At 41.1% G+C, this 12,081-nt stretch overlaps 1 protein-coding gene across 1 annotated transcript in view; it reads right to left on the bottom strand.

Moving 5' to 3' along the window:
* Nucleotides 1-1,354: 1,354 nt before the first annotated feature.
* The window catches only part of Pdzrn4 (PDZ domain containing ring finger 4), a 350,277-nt gene continuing 339,550 nt past the window's right edge, over nucleotides 1,355-12,081 (bottom strand). Inside the window, 1 exon segment of the mRNA XM_051160234.1 lies at nucleotides 1,355-3,617. Within this exon segment, the coding sequence (XP_051016191.1) occupies nucleotides 2,097-3,617 (1,521 nt within the window). The 3' untranslated portion in view covers nucleotides 1,355-2,096.

Raw genomic sequence — 12,081 nt, 5'->3', positions numbered from 1 at the left:
GGTTGTCCTAGTTAGCCTCACCTGCCAACTTGACAAAATCTCAGTTGAGCAATTCTTTTTATCTGGTTGGTCTGTTGGCATGTCTTTGAGGGATTGTCGTGATTGTTAATTGATGTAGAAGGGCCAAGTTCACTGTAGGCGGTACAATTCCCTGTGCAAGCGGTCCAGACTCGTATAAGCAAACTAGTTGAGCATGCCAATAAACCAGAGAGCAAGGTAGCAAACAAGTTACTGCACTGATTTCCTTCAGTGATGGGCTGTGACTTGGAAGCAAAACGATGAAATAAACCCTTTCATCTCCTAAGTTTCTTCTGGCCAAAGTGTGTAATCACAGCAACAGAATAAAAGCAACAAAATCAAAGAGTGAAATTCGTAAAAGAATTTAGGGTAAATAGTGTTCATTATTATTCAAATGGAATTTAACCAGAGAATTTCAAAGCAGGGGATTCAAGACTGTTCTTCTTGAGCCTAAAATCTATCAAGAGAAACAATGGGGTCTATGTATATGATTTAATTATGAATAAATTGCAAAGAAAAAAAACCACAATGTACTACCAGTATGTGTTAAAGAGCTAAGAAAATGTGTTGTTATTAACATGGTTTCCCCTCAAATCTATCTGTTGTTTCATTCTTATAAGGTATAAGATTTGTGTCAGAAATCTCAGAAAAGTAACAGGTACTAGCTTCTTTGGGAAGGGGCAGGAGTAATCCAGACTGAGAGAAACAGAGTAGCAGGTGAGTTGGACAAGCTATGGGGAGACTTGGCTCTAGTGCTGAGGCGCTGGACCAGTTGAAGTCAAGTGGAATTTTATATGCATGGTTAACATTGTCTTCCCTTCTGTAGGCATCGTGATATGGTTAAATGTTAAAGCAATGAAAAGCTAGATTAAGAAAGACCTGTTTACTAGTTAACAATATACCCTCTAACATAGAGATGCAAGGGATTTAATTGAATATGTTGAAATTTACTGCCAAGATGACTTCTCAGAATTTAGTTTTAGATTATCAATGAAATGAACATGTTGTGTCATAGACTGGATTGTGTCTTACCAGTCCCTGGATCCGTGAGAGGTCAGTTCCCATTGTTAAAGCTTCTAAGAATACATGAGTTTTATAGCTGAAATAATCGTGTCAATAGACTCCTCATTATTATTTTTCCTTCATTCTTCCCAAAATATTTATTGGCTCCCTCACACATGAAAGGCAGACTAGAGGGTCATGAAGGATAATTTAGCATCCGTGAAATATTTCATTTATTATCTAATTTGTTCTGGATAGGGTTATGTGACACAATGACCTGTAACCAATGTTCGAAAACAACTTTATTGAAAAAAATGCAATAGAAAAAGTGCACAATTTATAATTCACAATGGAGAGTCTTCTAAAGCATATGTAGAAGTAAACATGTAAGCCACAGTGGACAAAGAAAATAACAGTCCTGGATAACTTTTCTTAAGGATAATCAATAATTTATTTCTCATTGTCACAAATTACCACAATTACCTAGCTACATGACCAGTGTCACTACGTATCACAGGAAGATTGTCCACCCACACTTTACTGAGACAAAGACAACTGCCATTTATGTGTTAAATGTACAACAGGATGTCATGAAGGGTGCAACTTCATGTACAAGACAAGATGTGGCATGTAGTTTATTAACTGATTTGATTTAGTATACACTATGCCAGGAAGTAAGCATAGACATGTTTTGGCATTGAATTATTAAAATAGAAAATAAGAAAATTAGAGAAATAAATCCAGATTTTAACTTACAATAGATACATTAAAATAGGAAATTAATTAGGTCCTTAGTAGTTTTGTTTGTTTTTTTCCTTTCCTTTTGTTTTTTCATTGTTTTATTTTTTTTTTTCTATAAATGAGTGCTATGAATATATCACAAGTTACGGAAAGATAATAGCCAAAGAAGGTACCAGCATATGAAAAACAAATTAAAAAGTACCAGGTATTTTTCTTACAAAAAATTTAAGTTGTAAAGTCACAAAATACATATAAAAATGCCACATTGAACGAGGCAATCATACTCTACCGAAACTGGTAGCACACTCATTAAGCCATTTGTCCCCTTCGCCTGGTCATACAGTGGTCACCGACAGAAAGGCATTGTGGACCCGAGTGCCATCTGGAGATTTGGCCCCGTGAGTCATCAGTTCTTGGATTGTCATCCAATTATCCAAAATTTTCTTATTTCTTTTTTTCATCATCTTTTTGTGGCTCAGTTCAATGATGCTCAGCTCCTTCTTGCCTTCACCGCTGCTCTGTGGGCTCTCCTTGAGACACTCCAGCCGGCTCCGCATCATGAACTCCCTGCGCCGCCGTTGCTCCTTGGCCCGGACCAGATGTTGCTTTCTCTCCTCCTTGCTCCAGTAGCGCCCCATCTTCATCTCACTCATGGTGTCGTCATCTGTGGTCATTCCGCTCCGCTCCTCCTTGATCTTTAAGGCACGTTCCTTCAGAATTCGGTCTCTCACTGGCCTCTTGGTTATGTACCGGGTCCCATCACTCCGAATTTTTACCTTCCATTCCATCTTGGGCTCTGAACCCTTTTGTGATTCCTTGCACATGCTCACCAAGCTGAGCTGACTCTGGGCGTACTCCACGGCAGATTTCTGCTGAATTAATTGCATGTAGCTTTGATAATGCCGGGCATGCGCTGGGATGTTGGCGGCGTATCTGTAGGAGGAGCTGTGGTAAGGAGAGAGATAGGGCAAGTGCTCACTGACTGTGGTCTCCTGATCTGGAAGCTGGTTGTTTTCTAGACTTTTCTCCAGGCTTTCAACGCTGCACTCTTCATCAGTGGTTTTGACTTTGGTAGAGGTGTATTCCTTGGTGCTTTGTCTGGAAGGGGACTGATGGGCAGCCACTGTGCTCTTCAGATTTTTCTTATTGGCGAGGTTGATCATCCTCGGAAGGGAACTGTCAGGGGACCTGTCTATAGTCAGCGGAGTACTTCTGCAGCTTTCAGCTGTATTGTACGCACTTGAGCTATCCTTGTCCGACTTTTCTGGGTGCTCCATGATGTCGTCCAGTTTCCCCCTTTGTGCATCTAGGCTGGTGTTGTAATTTCGGAATCCTCCATCATGCAAAGCCCAGATGTCTCCGTACTGGTCCGTCACTTTCTGGAGCCTGTGAGCCTGCATGATGTTCTGGCACTCCAGCTCAATGTTTCTCAGCTCTTCGTTAAGCAGCTGCAGCTCGAGCTCCACGCCGTCCTGCTCCCCTTGGTTGCACTCAATTGTGCTGCTCGAGTAGTACAGGTCGTAGTCTCCGTGGTTGCGAATCTTAAGCTCCAGCAGCTGTTGGAATCCTTCACACACCTCGTGGCTGCCGGCGCAGTCGGAGTCCAAGCCCTCACCCCCAGCAAAGCTTTCATTGCACGGAAGCTCGATGCTCCCTAGGGTGTCTTGGCTCTGGCCCAGCTCTCTCTTGCTCTTCAAGGATGCGCTGTGGGGATCCTCAACTGTATTCTCCTGCTCAGAGCTCTCCTCGTTCCGCAGGCTCTCGTCAGTGCGCCCCACTCCACTGTCCTTCTCCTGGTTGTTGGAAGAGGATGTGGCCGTGTCGGTCGTGCCTTCTTCTTCCTCCTGCTTTTTTGGCTGAGGAAATAGAACACAAGAAATGATTTTTGAAAAGCACTGGCTGTTGTAAACTTGTTTGATAGATGGTGTTTCGTGGCTAAGGTGCAGTTACTAGAAGCGGCTCGAGTTGCAGTTGCGTACTAATTTTAGAAACAGACCCAGTCAGCGCATGGCAGCCTTCTGTGCAGTGAAATACAGGAAATAAGTACTTCTTTCATTATGGAGCTAACACTCGCTGGGTATAAATGAGGCGGAGAACCTGGGAATGAAGGAGTTTTACCCTCAGGCTTTTGTCTTTGGGAAACTGAGGTGAAGGATATACATGAAGTAACTCTGAACGTCTCAGGTGAAAACACACAGAAGGGTAAAGAAGACAATGTTTACATCCTTTTGGCAATTTGGAGGATGCAGAAGCCACCTAAGTGCTTCTTCTTCTTAGCTTTCTTTAAACGAAGTAGAATAAGGTGGAAAAGACCACGTATTCCGTACTGATTTATTGATTCATTTAGTCATCTACCCAAAGCACTGCTTCTACTGCCCACCTGACACAGAATGATCTGGGTAAATAGCTGTTGCCCTGATCATCCTACTGACTGAACTACAAGCTTCTGTAAAATCTCATTTGGTTGCCCACCCCACCTTGTGGCTTTAGGGTATAAGATGAAAATAGAAACTAGACCTGGGGCTGAAGTCTTTCAGGAACTGTCCTGGCTTTGGGCCACCAGTGACAGCTCCTTTCATTACTGTCATCGATTTCAGAAGGAATCCCACAACATAGACTCAGAGGAAACAGGTCACAGAAGCGTGTCGATGATAGCAAGGGCGATATCCCAGAATACTAGGCCCGTGTTAACATGCTGGAACTCCAAACCTCTCTGTACAGGGGGAAGCTCCACCCCAGACAAATCTAAGCTGTTAGTGATAGAATGGGCTAGAAGGCAAAGCTCTATTCATACTTGTCCACACTACTCATAGCCAACATGTCACGTTCCTGAACATGAGGTCACCATGCACCTCCTGATCATGTGTCTTAGAAAGGAACACAACGTCCCAGAGTGCGATCATATCCAAGGAACTCTTAGCCACCAACATCCTACAAAGATGAGATTTAGTTTGGGGCAGCTGGAATTGGTTAAGGGCTGGACACACAGGGCATAAGTTCCTTAACGAAATTCTTCAGCAGTGGTTCCTGTGGTGTGGAGCCAGCTTAAGGACAGACACAAGCAGAAGCGGTCAGACTGACTTGTAAATGATGTGACAAGCTCAAACTCCCGTGAAGAATATGACTCTCCCGCAAAAGAAACTTGTCACCTGTGAAGAAGGGTGGCCTGTGTCCCTTCAGGAAGGTGCGGCTCTGGCTGGCTGGCCATCTGAACTGATGTCAGTCTGCAGTACCCAGATGCCTGAACCTGTATCTCCACAGCGGGTCTGCTTACCCTCCACGTCCATTTCATTATTGAAAAAAAATCAAACTTCTTTGGGAACAATGGCTTCTACATGAGTAGGCCTAGGTCCGGCCACAGCCTTGGCCTTTCTTCCTGGTTTAGGGGTATAAGCTAAGTCTTTGGTTAAAGGGCAGACTTCTTGGGATGCAGGAATCCCTTTAGGGGTCCTGGGCTCTTCCTGCCTTTGGAGCCTGGGTGTGGTAGCAGAATAATAAGGGACCACTTGGGGAATACTGAATAGCTCCTTGGTCAGATCCAATCTGGTAGTATATTCTTACTTCATTGCTTTATGTTTCCCCTACCTATTAATTTCCCTGTGCTTGAGAATCCATGTTGGCGACAATTGGTCTGACAGAGGGTAAGGGATTTTGTGGCTACAGCAAGACTCTTCTGAAAACTTTCTGTATATGAAAACTTTCTATATAAACACTCCTTAGTCTACCCTGGATGCCTGGGTGACAAGGCCCCTGAGAGAAGTGCTAGGGAAGCCCACTATAAGGTCACAAGGAAACACTTCAGAAGACCATGCCCAACTGCTGGTATAGAAGCAACTTGGCTCATTTGGAAGGTACCATTCAGACAGGCCAGCCCTTATGCTCAGCCACACTCACCTTAGAGTTCAGGGTGAGACATTTGAGACATCAGGAGCGGGGTGTCTGGCAGATTGATAAGATAATGCCCTATACACTGCTTAAAACATTCCCTGAGCAGTGATTTTTTTTTTCTTTCAGCCACCATGAAAGCCTCTCATGAAAGGGGTCCTGGAGACGCAATGGGCAGGATGTAGTTCAATCCCACTGAGAGCAACTGTCCTTAAAATCCTTCATATAAGTGTTGGCGGAAGTGACTGCTGCCCTGTCTCTTCTGTAACAGGAGATGTCCCTGTGCCTTTTGCCATCATTGAGCTTATGCCAGTATCTGGTGACCTTTCTCTGGTAAATTCACTTTGGTTCTGTGTGCCCCTCTTCTCTGTAGGACTGTCATGACATCTTTAAAGTTTTCTCATGGCCATCTTTTAGATCTTTCTTAAGCTTAGGTACTGAGCTGGTGTGTAAAGGGCTTTAGCTCTCAAAATTCTTGGTCTGCCTATTTTAAAACCAGTTGATCGTCCTAAGTTACTCATAGGATTGCTATTTCAGCCCAGTTTAGCTAACAGGGAAATAGCTAAGAGTGAACTCATAGGCTAATTGGAAACTAAGACAAGGAAAAACAAACAAGAACCAACAGAACCAAAGCCAAACCAAACCAAACCAAACCAACCAAACAAACAAAAAACCCAACCAACCAAAAATATCTACCAGGTGCTATGGCTTTATTTGAAAATCCATTTTAAGACTGCAGAACACTGGAAAATAAAAACATATCATTACACCACATTAACCTTTCCATTTGTTCATGGATATGATTCAGTTTTAGCTTTCTTTTTATAACCTGGCAATTTGTATTACAGTCTCATGACTAGCTGAAAGATATACAACCATTGTGTATATGTGTTTTTGTATACTCTTTTATATACACATTATATTGTATGTGTTTATATGACAGAATGAAGAAATTATCTCACAGGTATATGAGCACACTCATAAATTTAAAAACTATTATATTAAAACATGCCTTTCCTACTTTCTCAGAAAACTGGGAATAGGGCTTCCTCAAGACCCAGCTATTCCACTCCTTGGAATATACCCAGAAAATGCTCCACCACACAACAAGGACATATGCTCAACCATGTTCATAGCAGCCTTATTCATAACAGCCAGAACCTGGAAACAGCCTAAATGCCCCTCAGTTGAAGAATGGATAAAGAAACTGTGGTACATTTACACTATGGAATACTATTCAGCTATTAAAAACAAGGAAATACCAAAATTTGTGGACAAATGGGTGGGACTAGAAATGATCATAATTAGTGAGTTAACCCAGAAGCAGAAAGATTCACATAGTATATACTCACTTATAATTGGGCACTAGCCCAAAAGGCACATCCCATGAAAATCTTCACTTACCAGGAGATTGGGATAGATGTGAGGACATCCTACTGAGACTCTAGGTAAGAGACATATAGGAGATGGGGAAATAGAAGGACACAGAGGGTCCTAGAAACCTACAAGAAGAACATCATGATGGGTGGATCAGGGCCCAAGGGGCTCTGCTCAAACTATTGTACTAACCAAGGACAATTCAATAGTAAACATCAAACCCCTACTCTGATCTACCCAATGGACAGGACATTCTTCACAGTTATGTGGAGAGTGGGGACTGACTCTGACATGAACTCTGGTGCTCCATATTTGACCACTTCCCCTTGGTGGGGAGGCCTGATGGCACTCAGAGAAAGAATAAGCAGGCTACCAAGATGAGACTTGATAGCCTATGACCGTATAGTAGGGGAGGAGGTCCCCCTCGGTCATAGACCTAGAGGAGGGGAATAGGGTGAAAACAGTAGGGAGGGAGGAATGGGAAGATACAAGTGATGGGATAACAATTTAGTTGTAACCTGAATAAATTAATATAATTAAAAGTAAATTTAAAAATAAATAAAAGATGAAATTTTTAAAAAGTGCCTATTCAAATCATTAGTATACAGTATACTTGGGTTTGCTGTGCAGGTATGGTTATACTTATTGCTAGACATAAAAAAATGAGAGTTGTGTCCAAATAAGTTTAAATTTTTGAAGCATCTTTAACTATTAGTTAATAATATATGTAGACTTCTTAAATTTTGTGAAAATAAAGGAAAATTCTGTAGGATTATTAATGTATTTCTATCCATCTTTTGGCACATGGAATTTAAAGCTTGTTTTCTCCATCAGTTTTGCTAAAGTTATTAAGATTTAGTAGTATAATTAACATGTGGTATTCCATATACAAAGAACACAAAGAGAAACTGAGATATCTTCTGACAAGAAAAACAGAAGACAACGTTTATGGATAGGAAATAATTTTGTGTGAGGGTGTGTGGTGTTTGATGGAAACAGACACTATCAGCTTGCCCAGTGTAACATATCCCTGCTCATAATGGTGGTGAGGCTTAGGATGCATTGGTGTGGTTTCCAGCGGATAAGCCAGATTTAAAGCATTTAAAATAGTCTATTGAATGGTATTGAATGCATTCATTTTTCATTGAACAAATTTTTAAGTAACTGGACTACATAGCATAGACTTATTCCCTAAGATTGGAAGGAAGGTATAAGCATTAAAGAACCCTAAATAAAATACAAAGTAGGTACAAGGCCTACAGGTTTCATGGGTACAGCTTCCTTGTTGTATATAAAATATGCTACCTCACAGAAGATATTTTAATTGCTTGGCTCTTGCAAACTTTCTGCCCCTCTTTCTGCAGCCCTTGGGTGTAGGAGTCCTTTTAAATAAAAATTTTAGGAACAATTAAGTTCATAGATAAGTTGGGTTTTCTTCAATAAAAATTGTCATGGCTACAGAAAATCATGCTTCTTTGTTTAAAGCTAAACTATGATATGGAGTGGTTTTGCTTATTTATTTCATATTTTCTTCTAAAACTTTATACCAAGACTCCATAGGACTACAGTTCATTACACAGTAATGCCTGGTTATCAACAGAAAAAAGGAGCGAATAGGACCTAGCAAGGGACACGAGACATCTTCGGCTTGGGATTATTTCTTCTAAGCCTCTTGCTGCTCAAATGTGACTAAAATGATTATGGTGGAAACTCCACCATCAGTCACTCCTCCTCTAGTATGGTCCAGCCAGGCTGGCAGCTAGCAGAAAATCAACAGAACTGCAGGATGCTTGGACACTGATGCTGCAGAGAGCAAGGGGAAAAGCAAAAGAAGTGTGAGCATTACTAAGAGCATAGAAGAGTCTCTTGTGTTAAGCTTACTGAAGAACAAATGAAGACAGCATGCTGGGAAGACATTATCTTCTGATAACTAGTGCCTCAGGAGACTGCCAGACCACAGAACAGCAGCTACCACAGCCTGTGAAGAAAGTGCTTCTAGGATGCCATTTTTTCTAGCTCCCCGTGTTTCACGTGTTTGACTGGTGCTATTTTTGTTTTAGTTACATGATGTGTTGAGGATCATAGTTCAGAATAGTCAGTGTGATCCACCTCAATTTGTCTGTAAACTGTCCATTGCCTGCCTTGTTCCTGATAGGCTGTTTCCTCTTGACGGTCTGAGGGCAAAGCCAGAAGGAATTCGTACATCCACACCTACCACTCTGCTCTTCTAGAACCACCTCAGGAAAAATAAACCTCAACTAAGTAGCATCAACAAACACCACATGGTATTACAAACTGGAAAGGGACCTGTCGTCCTAAATATAACTATGAATGATTTACTGGGCTAAGTTGTTTCAAAGAAAAATAAGAGCTTCTGCACCCATACCTTAACTCTCACTGACTAAAAGAGCCCAGTGAAGGGCAAAAAAATGGGCACCAGAGAGAAATCAACACAATATACCCCAAATGGAAAGGTCTGCAGGGCTATGATAGAATTTTTGAAATATTTGTCCGTAATTGTGCTTCACAATTAGCCTGCTATGATATGGCAAACACCAATATTTGCATGGACATTAGCATGTCTCAACAACTGGAAGTACAAGAGACAAGGTTTTAAAGCTAGTATATACACAAAAGGCAGGTCCTACTCCCTCACTGGGGTTGGCTTCACTTCCTATTCTCTGTCTTCACACCGATCTTGCTCTGCCAGCTTCCTCTCTGTGCTCTTCCCTGTAGCTTATGCTGATTCTATGTCTAGGAGCAAGTATCTTACTTCTTATTTTTTAATTGAAAAATAAAATCATTCATATTACATTTCAATTGCTATCTCATCCTGTGCATCCTCCCATTCCTCCCTTCCTCCTGCTTTCAACCCAACTCCCCTTCCCTATGACTGTGACTGAGGGGGACCTCCTCCCCCTGAATATGATGCTAGGGTATCAAGTCTCTTCTTGATAGTCTGCTATTCTCCCTCTGAGTGCCATCGGGCCCTCCCATCAAGGGGACATGGCCAAATATGGGGCACCAGAGTTTGTGTGAAAGGTATCTGACTTCTTTTAAAGTTCTTTTAAGGTAAAAAAATAATTTATTTGGATCACCTAGACATCATGGTGATCCTCTGTTTATGATTCTTTCCCTAAACACAAGACTTATTCCCTAGTCCCAAGTCTAAATCCTTAATTATACCACAACTCAATGGAAAGTAGCAATAGTTGTTATCACCAAACTTTCAAGACTGACGAATGAATAAAGACAAAGGATTGAAATTACCCATGACCTGGATACATCTGGGTATAATTTTATTAACTAATAAAGTTCAGACGGTGTCTCTGAGAAAAAGAATTAAAGTCTTTCTTTAGCGACTGTCTATTATGAATTGGGACCAGTTTTGTGAGAATGGATGTGAGTAGAAAGACCCAGATTGTCAGTACAACCATGTCACATGCTCAAGGTCACCTATGTTGAGGCACGCTATCCAGTGAGTCACTGTCCTGCCTGGTTTTTATGTCAACTTGACACAAGCTAGAGTCAATTGAAAGGTCTAGCTGTAGTGCATTTTCTTAATTAGTGATTGATGGGGGAGGACCCAGCCCATTGTGGCTTCTGTCATCCCTGAGCTGGTGGTCCTGGGTTCTATTAGAAAGCAGGCTGAAGAACCAACCCACAAGAGCAAGCCAGTAACCAGCGCCTCCTCATTTCCTTTGTTTCAGCTCCTGCCACAAAGTTCCTGCCCTGTTTGAGTTCCTGTCCTGACTTCTTTTGATGATGAACAGTGAGGTGGAAGTATAAATCAAATAAACCATTCTCCCCTCAAGTTGCTTTAGTCGTGGTGTTTCATCACGGCAATAGTAACTCTAACACAGCCAGGAACTCCCTTCTTCTCTGCTCCTGAATTTCCCTAAAATTAACCCAACAGAGATGCAAGTGTGAGGTCTGCTTTAGTTCCTAGCCTTTTTTTTTTTTTTTTTTTTCTTTTCTTTTCTGGTTGCCTATGCAACAATACAGCTTTTTAAAAAACTACTTATTCTGTAAAAGTCTGAAGCCAAAGCTACATCCGCTGGAAGTCTACATCTAATGAACAGTGATGCCTTCCCCAACAACACAAATAAAATGATGGTTACCAGAAAAATTTGAGCAACACTGATCGGCAGGCACTTATGCAGCATCAAACACATGTGTTGACATATTGGCACATATGGTATAAACATGCGTACATATAATTTTACTCCCTAATAGCTTTTATTTTCATATAGAATAATCTATCAATGGCCCAATGAGATGAATACGGTAAAAGCATTTTCTTTCCTTAACACGTGTCATGCACTTTCTGCATTGTTTCCCTTACATGTAAATTTACTCATTACTAGACTTAGTTCCTTACTCTAGCAAGTTCAACTCCATAATTAAATACAATTAAACCTGATGTCAGAAAGATTGGATGGAGTAATAAAAGTCATCTGAAATAAATCTAAAGGCTCTTTCTAGATAATTCCTATTTTTGTTTCCCCAAAGTAATATCATGTAAATAATAAAGAAAACATAAACATATATAATTTCAACCTAGGATTCTCAAGTTTTCCCTACAGTATATTCCCTTTTTTTATTATGAACACATGATCGATTTCCTTTTTTTTTTTTTTACATGATTGATTTCTAATGTCTTACTGATAGATAAAATTATAACCAGCAAAGAAAGCTGCTCACAGCCCATGCCTGGCTCTGTCTGACAAGTGCTGCATGGTGTGCCTTGGTCATCATATCCTTGATTGTCCTATTGCTTTTGGGAGTTTCAGTTTATATGTAATAGTTTCTACAATGAAAACTTTCTTATCTTGTAAGGACTTGAGACAACGCCGAGAGGCTGGTAGTATCTTTCTTTATATAAGACTGCACATCTAGTCCACAGCAGCCATCCAGCCAAGGACACTGCAGAATGTTAGCCCTGGTACAAAACATTCATTCATGTGCCTATAAGTTTAAGGTGTTTAGTTGATGTTGCATTCATTGTCATTGGTCTATGAAAAACCGTGGGAGTGAAAATCTCCATTCCAATGCCAG

Source organism: Acomys russatus, chromosome 17 (genome assembly GCF_903995435.1).
Source record: "Acomys russatus chromosome 17, mAcoRus1.1, whole genome shotgun sequence".
Classification (NCBI taxonomy): Eukaryota; Metazoa; Chordata; class Mammalia; order Rodentia; family Muridae; genus Acomys; species Acomys russatus.
The sequence above is the reverse complement of the archived record's forward strand: the minus strand, read 5'-3'. Positions and strand labels throughout refer to the sequence as shown.